The 17,874-nt window shown below is 45.1% G+C and overlaps 1 protein-coding gene across 5 annotated transcripts in view; it reads right to left on the reverse strand.

Annotated features, from left to right (window-relative positions):
- Nucleotides 1-17,874, reverse strand: part of LOC145937167 (uncharacterized) — a 155,156-nt gene that overhangs the window by 78,933 nt on the left and 58,349 nt on the right. Inside the window, exon 4 of one of the 5 annotated variants that reach the window (XM_083040074.1) lies at nucleotides 129-6,171. The exons of 3 other annotated variants lie outside the window; for them this stretch is intronic. In XM_083040074.1, the coding sequence (XP_082896200.1) occupies nucleotides 6,012-6,171 (160 nt within the window). In that variant the 3' untranslated portion in view covers nucleotides 129-6,011. Of the gene's footprint in view, nucleotides 1-128; nucleotides 6,172-8,876; nucleotides 15,596-17,874 lie in introns of those variants that run through there. One more of the 5 variants, XM_083040075.1, reaches the window with a different exon arrangement.

The following is a 17,874-nucleotide window of genomic DNA, read 5'->3' on the forward strand; positions in this document are numbered from 1 at the left end:
TGTGTATGATAATATATTAATAGATTTTATTTTATTATACGCGAAATTATATTTTTTGTTCACCAGTATTATTTTACTAGCTAAAGCTCTAAAATAGAATCTTTCTTATCCCCCCCCCCCCCCGGAAAAGTAAGCTAAACAGTAATTAAGATGTTATTCGACGTAATTTGACGTGCAACGTTCGGGCATTTGTATTCGAACGATAAATTCCACGATTTCGTCGTCACTTCCGAGCGACTGTTCGCGCGACCGCGAGATCGTCTGTCCCAAAACAAATTGTTTGCACGCGCTAGGGTGGCGTACCCGCGGCTGCCACGGAATGAGTAATGGTGGGACACCGACCGACCGACCGACCGACTGAATTCCCGACTCTAAAACCCTGCAGAACGAGCATGAAGCTGCCAACTGGAAACTGGCTGAAGGGTTTTAACGTACGAAGCAACCGCGATCGGCGCAGATGGCAACGCGCGATACACGCGAGTGTGTACCCTTCTGGGACTTCAAATGGCGTACACACTCTCCTACGTAACCGGGGGCCATTTATCCGTACTCTTTCCTGATCAAAAAACGACGACATGGCAGCAGGTGCTCGTGAAAATCCGGGGAATGTCTTTCAGACTCAATCAATAGATAACAGACTTCTAAATAAACAGAAATTAGATTTTTTTTAATTTAGATGTTACTGACAGATGTAGATATGTAATATATGTGAGAGATATTTGCCACCGTTTATTTGACGTTTACAATTCGCGTTATCAAGAGATGCCTTATAAAAATTAATGTATTCGATGTAATAATTAGATTAGAAGAGGAGAAAACCAAAGCTAGCTAACACACGCGCATTTTAAAGATATTGGCCACAATTTACAATTATATTGCAAAATGAATACGAATGGCCACTTTTATAATTACACTTCTACAAGGTGCTACATGTTTTTTTAACGCTACTGAGTTTTTTAATGCTACTATCCAACCTATTAAAATATAGATATAATGAAAGAAGAAACGGGGCGATAGATGCACAAATTAATGGACGAGTATCACGCGTAATCCTGTATAGGATAGTAAACAACGGCGCGCGGGGACCCTTCCGCATTCTTATACAACCATAAATTATAGTCTAAGCCTGCGGGGATCGCGCATCCCCTGGGATTAACCGTAGGCCCAACGAACATGCACTCGCAGCAGGTATTTGCCTTTGATTATTTTTTAATTGCTCAACGCTATGCAAAGTCCGTTTGTCTTGCTTACGATACGTACGATTTCACGATGTTTCTCATTCAATATCAATCGTAAATCAAAATCAATTCTCTCGATACATCAATTATATAAATATATTTTTTTTCTGCGATAGAAATATTAATTAATAAAAACAATTGTTTTTTCTACAATTATATATAGCAACGCGTTTTAGTGACGGCTTTTCTTTATAAATATAAAATATCGATTAATGTGATCTCGATGCGTCATTCAAAGTTTTAAACATCTCTTTTTCCCCTTACGTTGTGTATTCGTCAGCCTAGAATAAAACGGTGAATGCACAGATGTAATAATCGTCTTTCGAATATGCATCGCGACTGCTTATGACTCTAGATTGATGAGCATTTCGCAGTAGAGACGGAAGGCCGATGGAAAATAATGAGTGCGGATTGTTAAACATGAGTGAGTACGTCAACGAGTGACGTCGGTCTCGTGCTACACGCGCCTCTGCGCGCACGGCACACGCACGTCTCGAACGAACGATTATGTCACTTTGGTAACGAGGATAGAAAGCAGCCGCGCGGTCATTTGTAACGTGACTCTGCGGAAATCATAGGAACGAGGAGAGGAGAGGAGAGGGCGCGGATCTCGAAGCGTTTTCTCCCGTTTCTCTCGGCCACCCCCGCGTCTATAGCCCTCCTCTCCCACATGCTGCGTCAGTTCTCGACTAATGGTATTAGTGTCATTGATAGTTGATTCCCTGTGTGCCGAGCAAATATGTATTTATTGATTCCGCGGAGAGAGCGAGAAAAGGAGTGAAGGAGGAAGGAGGTGAAAGAGGCAATGACGGCAGATGGGGAGGAGAACGGGAACGGTAAGAGCGGGCGCAATTTCACCCTTTCACGGTCCCTCGGACCGGAGAGGAAAGGGGTTGCCTGTCTTCCAGCCGAGTCAGAAACCAAGTTCCGACCGGAGTGCCTTTCACGTTCGCCGATATTAATGGCTTCCAACCGATTCGAGCCAAATGGAATGGCTAACGTGTAAATCGAGAATGTTTGCGCTGTCCTCGTGAGAGAGCATTCTCCGCGCGTACACTCGCAGTCGCGAGTTGTCGAGGGGGTGTATGGGAAGGGGTGGTGCGTCTCTCCGCGGAGATCGATGTAGCCTTGTTGAGGCTCGATTAATTATTCCTTTGCTTCTAAATATGGCACCGAGATATAACACTCTCTATCTGCATATCTCAATTTCGAAATATTACAAAGTTCATCAATTGAGCTAGGTAATATATTATTGTCAAATAAATAGTGAAGTTAAATTATTTACACGTTTCGAAAAATGAAAATCGTGACCTTTGTAAAAAAGTTTTTTCTTATGCAATTCTTCGCTATATTATATATCACCGTGATATATGTAAATGCTAAATTCGACAAGTCGTTTCGAGAGCGAGAGGCTTGTGTCATCGTGTCTAAATCTACCGAGTGAAAGCGACGGCTCGTTATCGTTCTCGTGACTTACGACGGTATTTGTAAATTAGTTGTCAAAGCGGAGTTAGAGAATCCGCGAGACAAGAGCGTCTTTCGAGGACTTACGAGGCATAAGCTTCACGTCCGCCAGAATGCGAGAGGAATCCCGAACCAGAAGAGGAAGGAAACGAACGAGAGACAGGAAGAGGACGATAGAGCGAGAGAAAGAGAGAAAGAGAAGACAGTATGGGTAAAGGAGTACTTTGTTATTCCGGTTGCAGCGAGAGAGTATCAGAATGGTAAGCGACTCGCGTCCATTAATCACGTTTATAGCGGCCCAATGTCGCAAGTCACTGTTGTACACTATGTAAACGCACGCGTGCACCCTCTCTCTTCTCTTTCTCTCTTTCTCTCTCTCACATACATACACGTATACTCTCTCTTATTCTCTTTCGTACTCTCGCTTCCGTACGGCGCCTCAATCGGTAGTTAATGGGGGGTATCGGTTCTTAGGTTCATTCAGAATGTTGCTACAGTCGCACCCTGGCGATGACGCAGCTCCGAACGCACCCTCGTAGACATACACATACGCAGCCGCGTCTAGATGAATTCTTACGCGACGCCTTTTGTTCGCCTCGCGTGCGTGCCCTGAATTCAATCCTTGTCCCTTTACGTGACGTTCTCGCGCCTCATCGATTATCCTTTAGAATCTCGCCAGTTCGGAGTTCGATATCGTGATACCTATTCCTATCGATTATCATCAGCGAGCGAGTTCTCCGAGTTATTAATTCGCCGTGTCATCTGTCAGCGATGAAACACCGCGCCTTATTCGCGCGACGCGCAAGCCTTTTTCCAGGACGGCGTGTTATCGGCGCGAATAGACCGAGCAGAACGCGCGCTTCTCGCGCAACAATAGAGTTCTTGAAATCCGAGAACACAAAGGTATTCCCATCACGGCGAAGCGGCGGCACCTTCGCACGTTCCGCTTTAGAAAAGCCGACGGTTGATACTTCCCTTAGCAGCGTGTAAAGAGAGAAAGAGAGGGAGAAAGGGAAACCTGGGACGTTCAAATTCTCCACGCTCGTCGGTTTCGCGGAGATACATATAAGAGTAGCTGCACCGGCCTGTCAGTTCGTGCTTTGTCGGGGCGCGTTAGCGCCGCGCGCACATCTCCGTCGATGTTGTTTTATTAATAAAATTCATAGGAACCCCCCGCGCGCGCGCGCGCGGTGGCTGGTTTTCACCCTCCCTGACCCACGACTGGCAACCGTGAAACGCGGGATAGAGGGACGCGCAAGGAACCGGGCCTTAGGAGAGAAGGGCGTATGCGGAAAAGGGAGACGCGGCGCGAAGCCAACAATAACAGTGACAACTCTCTGATTCAATAAAGCATAATATCTGGACCCGGGGCCGAGGAGCGTGGGACGTTGCAAGCGTCCTTTAGTCGGATACGACGCGGAATGAGAGCGAACGGCGACGGGACAACCCCGAGGGTTGCCATTGATATCAACATAAATCACAATAGGAATTTGTATTACAGTTACAGAGGCTCTGGTGGATAGGAAATAAGGAATGTAATAAAGAAAATTGGTAGCAAAGGAGAAGGGGAGAGAGAGAAATGGACGGAGAGAGAGAGAGAGAGAGAGATCTTTTCGCCGACGAGACGGAAAGCTCTTATGAGAAATACGAGTATTCCGTTCCGCAACGAAACGTCTCGTTCCGCGAAACGGTTACGTTAAAAGCAAAGCTGACGACAACGCGAAATAACACGCGCGCGATAAATGCAGGACGGGATAATGGCCTTCATGAGAGAACACCCGAGTGTCATCTCGCTGAATGAAAAACCAGAGTTCACGAGCGCAGCCGCGAGCGCGCCGAAATAATCCCGATTACCGCAGCGCGTCGTAATTTCAGCTTGATTGTCATTCGATTCGCTGTCACGCGCCCTCGAAATTGCGAGGCTCCAAAACATTCAATAGCATTACGGGGAAGGCAAATTAAAAACAAATATATCATCGATTTACCCCGCGACACCGATATATGTACATTTATTTGTTCTACGTTAAATTCTCCCCCTTCCTCCCGTTACGCGACCTGTTTTCAACTATTTACTTAATTTGCGCGCGTTTCGGGGGTGAGGGCGAAGAGGGGTGGCAAAACGTTCCGCAAATAGCGCTCGCGCTCGTCGCAATTTTAGTTCGCCATTTAACGAAAATAAAAATATCATCGCGTGAAATATACCGCTGTAGTTATTACGCGCATTAAAAAGCGATTCGTCGTTTTTAATCATTAACAGAGAGCTGCATTTTTCGCGCTCGAGCTTCGTTCTCGGGGCAAATTAATATTCATCGTCCGGATAACGTAGGCAGTTTAAAACTCGTCTCTATCGGAGGTTCGCGCTCAATGAAATATTATTTCGATAACGCGATAAGGGAGAGAAGACGACGAGAGTCGGTAGCGTTCTTGGCGCGAAAGGAAAACAATTAAAGTCGCAATTAAAAATGAATGTTTTTATTAGCCCCTTGCCCCTTTCCCGGCGAAACGCGAGGGTAAAATGCGTTGTGTATGCGCGCGCACGAGCGACGAGAGAAACTAAAGGGAAGAGCCAGAGGGAACGATAGCGAGAGCACAAACGCTAGGATCCTCTGTTGCAGAAACGAGACAGACGAGAGGGTTGGAAGGACGAGGGGGACCGCGCAGGGGAATACGAAGGGGGGAGGGGGATAGCTCGGAGGCGAGGAATGGGGAATTGTAATGAGCAGCTCGACAGTTACAAATGACAGGACGGAATTCGCGAACTGCGATAGAACCCAGCTTCTGCCTAAAGGCCGCTTTACACACCCGAACGGAAATGTTTCGTCCGTCGTAGGGCAATTTCACCTTACCCAAGGTCGTAACTCCGTGCTCTTCAGTCTGCCTGATCGTCAATATTTTTGAAATAATAGTATTTTAAGAAAGAAGTTTGTTTGCGCGCGCACAAAACACAGGGAGCGGAGTTTATCGAGAAATTTTGCGCCACGAACGATTGTTATCTCGATGATCAACGATTTTTATCTTGATTTTGGGAAGATCTCATCTTCGATTAATAATTTATATTTGTTCTCTCTTTTTATTCGTTTGAAATATTATATATCTAAATCCCTCGCGCGACTAAGCCATATGAGAATCTTGGTACTCGGTATTTTCTAATGTGAAACGGACCTAAAGTACTCTCTCTTCACCCTAATGATACGGTAAGCCTGCGTCACACTTGAAGTAACATTGTTGCTTACATGTACGCATTCCAAACGTTGGGCTCGACGTATACGGAACGATAAGGTATGCTGCTAACGATGCCAACGATGCCGGTTAATGCGTCGACGGCCGACACCGGAGTGAGAAGGGATGGCGGTCGAGCGGACGATATGCTATCCATGGTCCGTACTTACAAGGAATTTGCGATTTCGTTGGTGGCGTCGGATCTTGGGCTTCATTTCGCGCGATTCCCACAATGTAGAGCATTTTCAGACTGTCAGAGTATCGTGTGAACGTGTGAAATGTTTAAATAGAGAGAGAGAGAGATAAAGAAAGAGAGGACAATTAAAATAAAGAATATTCTTTTACTTATATAAAATTATTCTGGTTAATTTAATTATTTTAGTTGAGAATTAAAACCATATCTCGTAGTTAGCCATAATTGTCCATGTTCCAAGACATTTCTTTCATCTCGATCGAAGATCGAATTCTGCTTCATTTTTCGTACATTTTTAGCAGCGAAAAATTCTCTATTACGTACGGCAAGATTCTATTTTTCCACGATACGAGGAATCTGCGGTTAAAGCATCGGAGAGAGAAGACCTTCCATCGAGAAAAGCGCGAGATAAACCACGGAGGCGAATGGCGAAACCGCGAGAGGACTCGAAAAGAAGGCGGAACAGATCTCTGATCCCTCGGGGAGCGGAAGCAACGTCATACTACCGGATCCGAGATCTGATTCGGAATAAACGGCGGAAGACCCATATTCCGTCGGACGGTACCGAGGGAAAAAGAACAAGGCTAGAGACACGCATCTCGAAGGTTCTCATACGTATTACGATTCGGGGATATCCTGTATGAGAGAGAGACCACGCCGCTTCTGATCTGTATAAGAGATTTTATCGACTTGTATTTGCGGTGACCCTCTTAATGCGCCCTCCTCGCCGTTTCCAAATAACTCTGTTCTCTCAAATTGGATGCGAGCTGCTATCCGGATCTCTGTAATCGTGCGCAATCGTCGCGCGAATAACAATGTCGACCTTCCCATTCGAATACTCAACTTGTCTCTAAAACTCGTGATTTTGAGCAGCATAAGAGCTTCTATATTATAGAAACTTTAATTGCATATTTATCGTGTAATTATAAAATAAAAACCTCATTTTTCTTTCTCTCTAATATGCGCAATTGCAACTATTTTCTAATAAAAAGAGTGAAAGATAGACATTTCAGAGTTTTAACATTCTTATGCACTTTTTGCATTATTTTAACTTGGTGTCTTCAATTTTTTGAAAAAACATCGGTTTTTCTTTACATTGAAAGAGATAACTTTCATTATCCATTTTACGGTGGCCAGGGTATATTGGAAGAAAAACGGGCGCGAATTTTCGCTCGCCGGCACTCTCGGTACGCTTCACCATTAAATCGCATCGGAAGGATTACCATCCGTCACGGACCGTGGAAAGGCTCCAGCCCATCTACCTCGCGCACGAAAGGAGCCTGATGAGGTTCACGAAAAGGTCAACCGGAGATGCGCCGTTACTCTTCCACGCGAAGTTGTTAATAACCGGCAAGTCTGTTCGCGGTTGCAGATCGAGCTAATTGGATGCAAATAGTAAATACGAGCGAAGACGATATAAAATTGCCGATGCATCGAAGAAAGGAAAGCGAAGAGAAGGAGAGGTCCTGGGTGCACGAAGACGGTCGAAGGACGTTCGAAGGAAGAGCAGAGAGAGAAAGAGAGAGAGAGAGTTAGGTCGTCCTTAGTGGAGGAGGGTGCGGGAGAACGAAGGAAAGGTTCGGTACGTAGCAATATACGGGAGACTTAGCCGTGATAAATCCTTATATATGAGGCCGCACCGCGGCGGCCCTCTATATGAAACTCCCTCCGGAGCACCCCACGGGATTACCCTTATACCTCTCTGGTCGACCTATACCGTCGGAGAAAAGTCACTACGTTGCTACGTATAGGGCTAACGCCGCGCGTCCCCGTCTAGAAATAGAAAACAAATGAGGAGTCGAAGGAGTCGGATTTCCTCGCAAATCAATTCATGGAAATGGCTAATGTTAATCTTTGATACTTCATGACTCGGCAATTAATCTTGTCGATTCACCATTATCCATTAGACGCCGAGAGAGTGATGTTAATCTTGCAATCAAGTATATTACGAAATTATTTCGAAAATACGCAACGTATATGATTTTTTTTCCGATGAAAGAAAGGCTCTCCGTTTTCTTCCTTCCCTCTTCCTGCTATAACCGAATTTAGGAAATGACGCGCGACGAGGAATGACGTGCAATTTGGGGAGCCGAGAGGTGATTGCACGTTGCTGGGCCCGGCTTGCTACCGGGGGCTTTCCGCTACGTTTGGCGTTATAAAGATCCGTATCGGCGGCTATAGTGATTATCCGCGATGGCGACATAATCGTTACGTCGTTAACTCTTAACGGCGGGGCACGGCGTGATCCGGAGGGGGGTGTGCACGGAGTGTTTTGTTTTATCGCGTCGTACGGAAGCAGTTGCACCGTAATTCCGGAAAAAATTTCCAACCCTCCCTCCTCTCTTCCTCTCTCCTCGCGCGTACACACATGTGTGTCATAGGTGATTTCCGCGCGTTCAGAAATAAATCTCGCGCAATTCCGTGTTTTTAACCACTCGTTTCTGATCGCTCTAAGCACTCGCGCGATTACTGGCCGTGATGGCCGATCAAAAAATCATTCGAAAATCCGGTATCGTTCATTACGTCGTTCGACCGTGCAATAGCTTTTATTTGATTTATAGTGCCGCGAGCAAAAAAGATCGCATCGCCATTCGAAATGGCGGGCAGGGGTGGGAAATCATATATTTTTTATGCCTCGATAAATATCTCCACGGATGCAAAAATTGCAGAAGCGGATTAGAGTCGAGAAATCAATATCTTATTGTCTGTCATTCTTTTATAAATGAACAATAACTGTTTTTCGCATTTGACACATTATTTTCCCTAAAATAGAATCAATATAATATATTAATGGTCTCGCATATCATTAATCTTACAAATCGTTCCGATTCGCATTATCAAATTGATATATTTAATATATATAATAAATGATACATTCATATGGATATACATATATATATTATATATATATGTGCAAATATATGTATCACGTCAGCTGTGCTACAAAGAGAAGCTTTTCAATCCTCGGAGAGAGAAAGCTCGAGATAAAGTCATTATATCAGCCAATGCGGCGGGAGGGGAGGGAGGGGGATTGTTTTTATTTGACGTTTTAACGGCCAAGTGCCTGTTTTGAATTATAGAGGATATGTTCGACGCGTTCGCCTGTGTATTCGACGTTTTTATTTGAAAGCTGATTCGTTTTCCCCGTGCCGCTGAAATTTCCGGGGCCGCTGATGCGTATGACGTATGTAGAATATAAAATGCACAACGTATTATTGAACAATAGCCAGCCGATAATAGGTCCGAACGCGCGTCGGTGCGTGTCATTAATGGATTTATGCTTTCTGCGAATGCGATTCGAGAACGAGATTCCCTCGCCCTCGATCTCCTTCGTTTGCAATGATGATGATGATGATGACCATCGATCGACGCGACGCGACGCAGAAGCGAAATTATTAAGACGAATGGGACGGTCCGCGATGACGAACGCGTCGCTCGCGCAAACGATATATCCCGGGGGTTGCATCTATTATTATACGCGTTCTCGCAAAAATTGCCGAACTAGTATAAAACCCACTCGGTCAACCGACGCGCCGAGCGCGGTCGGGTCACTTTTCGGCGCGCGTAAAAACATTGCGTGTCGCGGAGAAAAATATGAAACTCCCCCACGCTATTAAAACAAAGAGAGTTTCGGGTACAGAGCATCAGCGGGCATAAAATGTTTGTCGTTTGCGATGGACAAACGGTTATCGCTGCGATTTTTGGTACGGACCAGCAAGTGAAAAGAGGAAAGGGAATGAGCGGAGAGGGATGATAACTCTCGTTGGAGGAAAATAGAAACAGAGAGAAAGAGAGAAGGAAAGAGAGAGTGAGAGAGGAAGAGAAAAAGAGGGAGAGAGAGAGAGAAATCGAACGACAATTATTATCGTGAAAACGGAATATCTCGCTGGGCAACGGGGGTTGTGCGCGGGAGAGGAGATGGTAGTCCACGTTGGGGTAATGGGCGAGAGAGGAAGGGGATGATCCAGCCGGATGCCATTCCCGGTTGCACCGGCCGTTCACAGAGAAAGAGAGGCTCGGCGAGGCAAAGGGGTGGCAGGGGGGAGGACAAAATCGGACGCGAGAGGGGCGGCTGGTGCCGGCTGCCATTGTGTTCGTTATAATTAAAAACGCGATTCGCAATTGCAAATTGGAAAATGGGAGAGAGCGTGCCGGTCGGCATTGTTTATGGGCTGTTCATTGATTTTTATGCGCCGAAATTAATGACCGACCCGCGATTTCGGGGCGTCGCCGTATAATCGTCGACGTGTATGTACGGGTGTCGTTATGCGCTCGTCCTATCGCGCATCGAATCCACAAAAAAAAAAAGAGAGATAGAGAGAGAAAAAGGGGAGGGAGGAGAGGGAACCGGAAGGGTACCGGACAAATGCGGAATTTGCAACGGGCCCGGGTATAACGAAGTGTGCGCGGCAGTGAATCTGCAAATACTGATATCTTGCTGATACAAGCGCTGCGCTGCAGCAAGAGAGAATAATTAAATAATTATCGGCGATAATATTTCGCGAAAAGCATCGATGATAATTTCTAGTAATCGCTAGTCAAACACTGTTGGATTTATGTCAAACTTGAAAGAAAACGAACGTGATAATAAGAGACTAACGAGTCTAGTGTAATTTTCACGTTGCACCATTTCCCAATATGAAACAAATGGGTAAATTTAACGTTACTGTAATATATACATAGATTTATGCGTTCCGATGCACGATTCGCAGATACGCGAAAAAGCACATATACACTCTTCATTTTTCCTCGCGCTTTTCTCCCGCGGCAAAATATCTCCGAGCGATTTATCACACTCGCGTTCTTAAGTCGGAAGTTGAAAATTCCCGGCGCTGCTGCTCGACAGACGCGACGGTACGGTACCGCTATAATGCTATAATTAGCGTTATCGTCGTAACGGAGACGAGACGAGGTATCGGGAAAATTGAGGAAAAGAGGACGGAGGAAAAGTACCGCGCGGAGCCGGGGAGACCCGGACCATTAGCCAATCTGGCGGTAATGCGATCGGAGCTAATGGCCGCACGGCATCCGATAGCTCTTAAATAACTCGCGAGTTGTGCGGCATTGCACGTACAAACACACTCCCGATTCTACGCACACCAGCTCAAACTCTCGCGCTCTCGGGATTTATCAATTCGGCGGAACTTCCTCCTATCTGGGATTCACCGCGAGAGCTCTCGGCATCGGCCGATGAATGTTTACTGCGCGCGGATTGCATCTGGCAAGCTCGAAAATATTACAGCTGAATAATACACAGCCGGATCAAATAACAATTAACTTTAAACTCTAAATAGTACTACACGTATCCCGTAAGATATGTATTGTATACATAGTTTTCCGCGACGGAAATCAATCGCTTTTCGGCGTTTGCATATAGAGTGGTGTATCGCAAAATACGAAGGGGAGGATTAGTGATATAAAATATTTTTCATATTACTGCTGCACACAACAATGTCATTCCATATATCAGATAACTCGAATAAATGAGAACAACCCTTTTATATACATTTTCAGCCATATAAAGTACCCAACATTTTTCATCAAATTATCATTTTTCAAAATAAATATATATTTTTCGTTATTTTTGAATCAACTTTGTTTTACGAAACTATATATTATCTTTATTTCCGCAAGCACAACTTTTTTTATCCGTGTGATGGTGATGAACATTTATATCTACAGTATCGACTACCACTAAATCAATAAAAATTCGCTGCATTTCACTACGTATAGATGCACTACTGGTATAAATGATGCTACGTACAAATGTACGTTTGTTTAATGATAGAGCATATTTTGCATATCAGTTTTTTTTTAATTGTTACTCCGAATCGATTCACATTTGCGACACGTAAAAAGCACAGCTCTACATTATTATTCTATATTATTATTTAAAACAATGTAGAAAAAAAGTATATAACATATATCGAGAGTTGCCTTCGATTTTTTCCGCGCGCAGCCGCCGTAATAAGGATCGCGGTCGGAGAAGGGTGGTAGTATCGGATAGTGATTTCTTAAGTAAGTATAAATCCGAATGACGCGCTCGTAAAAGATATTTCCTCAACGTAACCGGAATAGAGCGAGGGCGGCTCTCTCCTCGCGCGCCGAAAAGTCTTCCCGGCTCTCTCGAGATCGAGATCTTTGACCAGGACGTCCTCTCTCCGCTCTCTCTCGTGTCTCCGGTTTACGTGTCGCATTACATCGCCGACTTATGTCGACCGGATGGCCGAGTTTTACGACATTCCCCGTCGTTTTCTCGAGCGAAGCGTGCACGCGCACGGAAAAGAGTATCGCGTATATAAGTGCGCGGATGCGTCGCCGGAGAGAAGAGGACGCGATGTTTATTTTATTATATCGTAACCCGCGGCGGGCTCTTACGACTTTCTGATTGATAAGACTGCCATCGAAACGAGCTGTTTCACGGCCGTATAGGCTTTAACGCGCGGCTCGCGTTGTTACGGTTCAACTTTTTAGGCCTGGCCCGGTCTTCCGAGAGCTAACCTTGTGGTCCACTAATCTTTGGGGATCTCCGAAGTGACCGGAGTGAATGATGCGCGTCCCGACTCTCTCTTTCTCTCTGCCACATATATCGCTCCTTTATTCACTGTGTTGCACGATAACTGTGATTCATCGTCGGACATGACGGTTTATTAAAAAAAAAAAAAAAAATTGTTTAAGCGTGTCGCGGATGGGGGTGTTTAATTATGAGTGTTTAACTTTCAATTTTTTCCTTTAACGTTCGTTCAGTTAAAAATAGCGCGAGATAATTGGACGGACATGACGGTAGCGTGCGACGCGAGATCGTGAAAAATTGCTCCAGCCGGGTTATCCCGCTAATCTCGTGCGCGTTTTCAGCACGCAATGAATGTAAAGCAGTTATGAAGCCCGTACGAAATATTTGCGTGATTAATACTCGCGACAGTCTAACAAATCGTCAACGCTGGTCTCGCGATAGCGCGAGAGATCCATCGATATGGAGATAGAAAAAGAGAGAGATGGCGAATTTCTGACATTTTCGTTCCGTTCCATTTGCAAAATTCGGAATAGTCCGAAGGAAAGAGGAAGTCTCGAAGACGCGCGACCACACGACGGCGAAAGCATTTTTCGCGGCAAATGTTCCGTGACGGGGTGAACAGTCGCCTCTCCACACTCCACACTGCTTTTAGATGTCCACCCCTAAACAAATTTACGTTCGGCCGGCAAATAAATGTTCGGCAATAGCCGCGCCCTTACGTACTTGGTCGAAATTCCGAAAACCGTTTGCGTCGTACCTGGCTACGCCTCGGAAACATTACGGCTTGTAAGCGCCAAATTTACACTTCTGCGTTCATTCGAAGCACTTAAATCGTCTTTTCGGTCATCATGTAGAAAATAGAGAACACGCTTAACGCGATATGCAAGGATAAAATGAATAGGATAGTGATTTAAAATGATGACATAATAATATTCTACCCGCTAAGGCATATTAAGGAACAGATCTTAACGATAGGACGGTAATTTTCTATGAGTATAAACGCTACTCGATAGATTACAAGAGAAATTCCGACGATCGAGACGCAGAGATACGAGATTCTTTGAGGGACATCGATTCGATAATGGGGATATCGTTCTGTGGAACGCATAAATTTCGTGGCCCGGTCCACAGGTAACCATATCCTCGTGAGACACCATCCTTTCGGTCGAAGGTGATTCATCTAATCTAAAATCTTGTCGCTGCCACATATAAGATTTCCCCAGCGGTGTATCGAATTATTTTGACCTGTCCATAGGAGAATACAGCGTATCTCTCAGTGATCCACACAATCTCTCTTTCGTTATTTTGTTATTTAAGTGTTATTTTTCTCGGATCCAAGATGTACCGAATGAAAAAAATTAATTCTATTCAACATTTTATCCATATAGCAAGTAATTTCTATCTTGTTTAATTATTTATTTATTTTGCTAAATTTTTTAATAAAATTCTTACGTTTAAGATTCTTTTTATTTAAATTGTACTTATCGTTATCTATAAAGAAAGTAACATATTATAATGTTAATGTTTAACTATAATTTATTTATTTTGCTAAATTTCTCTCAGATATCTCGTCCAAGACTATTATCTATTTTATCCATTTTTAAATACCGTGCAATGTGATAAATAAATATCGATATATTAAAGAAACTTTGTCGAAGAGAAAGGGAGAACGAGAGAGAATAATTGTAAATTTGGAAAACACCCGGCACTTTTACATGAGGATACATTTCAGGGACTAACAAATTCTTTCTGAGGCGAAGAGTGATCGCTCGTCACCGCCTTCGAACGGCGACTATCTTCTTGTGTGTCAGATTATTTGTCAAAAGTCACCGTGATCGACGCATCAACCTCCCTCTAAGCTGTTTAAAATATGCGGTTAATAATATTCTCACATTTGGACGGATTGCCGCGTCAGCGCCGTGCTCGATAGAGACGCGTTAATAAAAGAGCTTCGCGGTCAGATAGGTATCGACAATTAATATACGACGATCCAGGGGGTTCGGGTGGTTCACGGCGCCGGGACGCGACGGGGATGGGAGGAAGAGGGTCTCGGAGAAAGAGATATGTCTCAGGATAACCACCTAGAGAGAGAAAGGGGGACGAGAAAAAGAGAATACGCAGATAGACAGGTGGATCTTGTGTCTTACTAGAAGTAAAAGATCTGACTAGCACACACTCACACACAATACCGATATTCACTAATAAATAATAAAATTTAAAATGATGCTTCAAATTATATACGCGTCAATTATATCGTCTGGACGTCTCAGACGCATTGATTAAAGTTCAAATTAAATTAATTCGCCCGAAAATGGATTAACCGTGTCTCGAAAGGAATAAAAGCGTAATGACTCGGGTCGGCGAAACGTAGTGTCTCGTAAAGTCAATTTTATCGACTGTACGCTGTCACGCGAATTATGTACGGGTGCCAATCATATTCCTTAATTGCATTAGCCGCTATATCCTATTGTGCAAATTTTCTTGCGTTTTACAAATTGACGAGAATCGTACGAGAAGAATATTTCATTGGGTTATCGGTATATATATATATATATATATATATATATTTCTCTAGACATTTCAAAGCAATTAAACTCGTTAGAAGCCACGATTGCAGAACAGTTTTATACGTCTCCTATTTCGCGACCAAAGCAGCAAACGTCGTGTTCGCTGAACGTCGCGTCGATAAATCTGTTTGGAAATCGGAAATCCGTATGTTGAGACACAAAGGACGAAGGATGATGCCACGTATATCGTCGATATACGATGCCGGTATATACGAAATATCGCCCAACCGTATACTGCTCCCGTCGCCGTAAGTTTTCGGTGTCCAGAAGCGCAATACCGATTTTAATTTAGCTGCCTGCGATCGCCGGCTCGCGCGTCGTCACCGCAAAGAATCGCAGGACGGACGTGATAATTATCGCCGAGTCAAAGAACGATCCTCGATGTCCGCGTTCATCGACACTACACGCAAATATACGGCAAATATACGACACATGTATAATATGTATACATATGGATATATAGATGTATACACGTTATACTACCCCCCCCCCCCCCGAACGCGCCCCGGGCTCCCTTTTGATGTTACACACACGGCACTGCGCCGTGTGCCAGGAAACTCATTTTCTGAAGCCTGTCCTCGGCTGTCCGCGGACCGTCGGCAGGCGGGCGGATTACATATTTCCATTTGGCAATCGACTGGCCTCCTCTTTCTGTCTAGCCGTGCGCCGCTTGACGTACATACGTAGCTTACTTTATACCGCCGAGGTAAAAAACGAATCCCAGACACGAGGCGGCCTCTTGTCAGTGACTAATTAACGGTAGACGTCGACGTTGCCTCGACGATAGAAAGGAACCTGTCACGTGTATTTTTTTCAATACGATCCGACTCTCCGATTCGCGGATTTCCACACATCGGCGATATCGATTCGCAAAATCTCGCGTCTTTCCCCAGCCTGAGTCGTTACGGATGATGCAGTGAGGATTCTTCTCTTTTTTAGCGCTTCAGTTGAAACGAGTTCGAAGTAAATTGCTAAAGCGAATGTTGTTGAAAGGTTCTCCGACGAGACTTGTATATACATTTACTTCTCTATATTTTATAAAAAATTTAATATTTCCCTACTTGCGTCGACATATATTTACAATCCTATATATTTAGTAGTATATATTTTGGACAACCGCGACGCAAACGAGCGAGGTTGGTCAGTCCGCAACCGTGGCCAGAATTCGCGACACCCACCCAGATACATCCCGCATCCACGTAGAGGATGCACCGCGGGTATTCGGACCGGCTGTTTTTCTCACCGCATCGATTAGCGTCTATTTATAATGATTTGGCGCGATGCCTCGGGGGGTTCCTGGAACCTGGAAGAGAGAGCCCATCCGGAGATAAGGGATCGTCCTTGCCGCGATGCCGCAGCCGGATCGACGATGCATTCGCAATTGCGAGAGGAGAATCTCCCGTGCATCCTTTCGGTGCCTTTCGTCTCGTACAACCACGAGGGAGACAGAAAGAGAGCGAGAGACAGAGAGAGATGACAAGTAGGACTTGCCGATTCGCGTCATGCAAGCTACCGGGAAGCCGGGCAATGTCCTGCATTGCGATGCGACGGACGACGTGTATCGTCCGTCAATCATCCCAGAGACACGTACCCGTCATCGCGTACTCTGCATGTAATATAACCAAACACCATCGTGGCCAAACGTGTAAACAACGCGCATTGCCGTTTACGTCGTGCCGCCATCTTCCCGCGCGCTATCGCGACGAATTGACTGGACCATCGCGACATGGATGGACAAATGGATCAAGATTTATTTGAGGCATACGCGCGCTAGGAAATTAAGCGGGAACTCGGGAACGAGGACGAAATTCCATCCGCTGAATATGCGTCAACGCGCGCGAATCTATGTATATTCATATGGAATAATAAATTTATTCAATTATGCCTCGTATCTTAAGTCACGTGTAACACGAATGTTAAAAATTAATAAAGATATGTGCACGCACAAATATATTTCTATATGATATTTTTTTCACTGTGTGTGTGTTAATAGATTAACTAAGATAATTCTTTTCGCGTATCGTTATCCCGAAGGGCAGAGCGAAGAAAACGGCGTGAGGACGGCAGAAAAGAACGATAGAAGACGAGGCCTCCCTCGTGGTCGCGGGGACGGTGCAGGGAGAGAAAGAGAGAGAGAGAGAAAATTCAGAGATGGTATCGGGTTGCGGCCGAACGGAACGTTGTTACATTCAAATTAGAGTGGACGACGGTATGCGTACCTGAGAGTCGCGTCGGGTCGTTGTCGTCTTCGGGACGCCAGGAGAGGACCGTCCTTCTGGCGTCCGAGCCGTATATACGGGCGGTTCGCTTATACACACCGCGGCAACACACCGTGGTGGAGAGGACTTACGGACGAAGGATCGTATTCAAAACAGCGGGTGGCTCCCAAGCCCTCGAGCCGTCATGCGATCTTGTCCTTCCACAACGAGCGGGTCCCATCGCGCTCCGTCTCGAGGCGGAATTTCAATACACTCGTATATTTAACGAACGTCCGACCGTATCCCCCTTGCTCCCAACCCTCTTCCCGCGCGTTTTCGCTCCCGCGTCCTCCGCTTCTTTCACCGCTTCTTCTATATACCTTGTCTTTCTTTTCGTCCTTTTCTTATCCCGCTTCACCCGTTTATTCGCCCGACGCTTTTTCGTCCTTCGCCCCTACGCTTGTTCCTCCTTTTTCCCCCG

Source organism: Prenolepis imparis, unplaced genomic scaffold (assembly GCF_030444845.1).
Source record: "Prenolepis imparis isolate NDT839.2.m4 unplaced genomic scaffold, iyPreImpa1.0 SCAF_6, whole genome shotgun sequence".
Classification (NCBI taxonomy): Eukaryota; Metazoa; Arthropoda; class Insecta; order Hymenoptera; family Formicidae; genus Prenolepis; species Prenolepis imparis.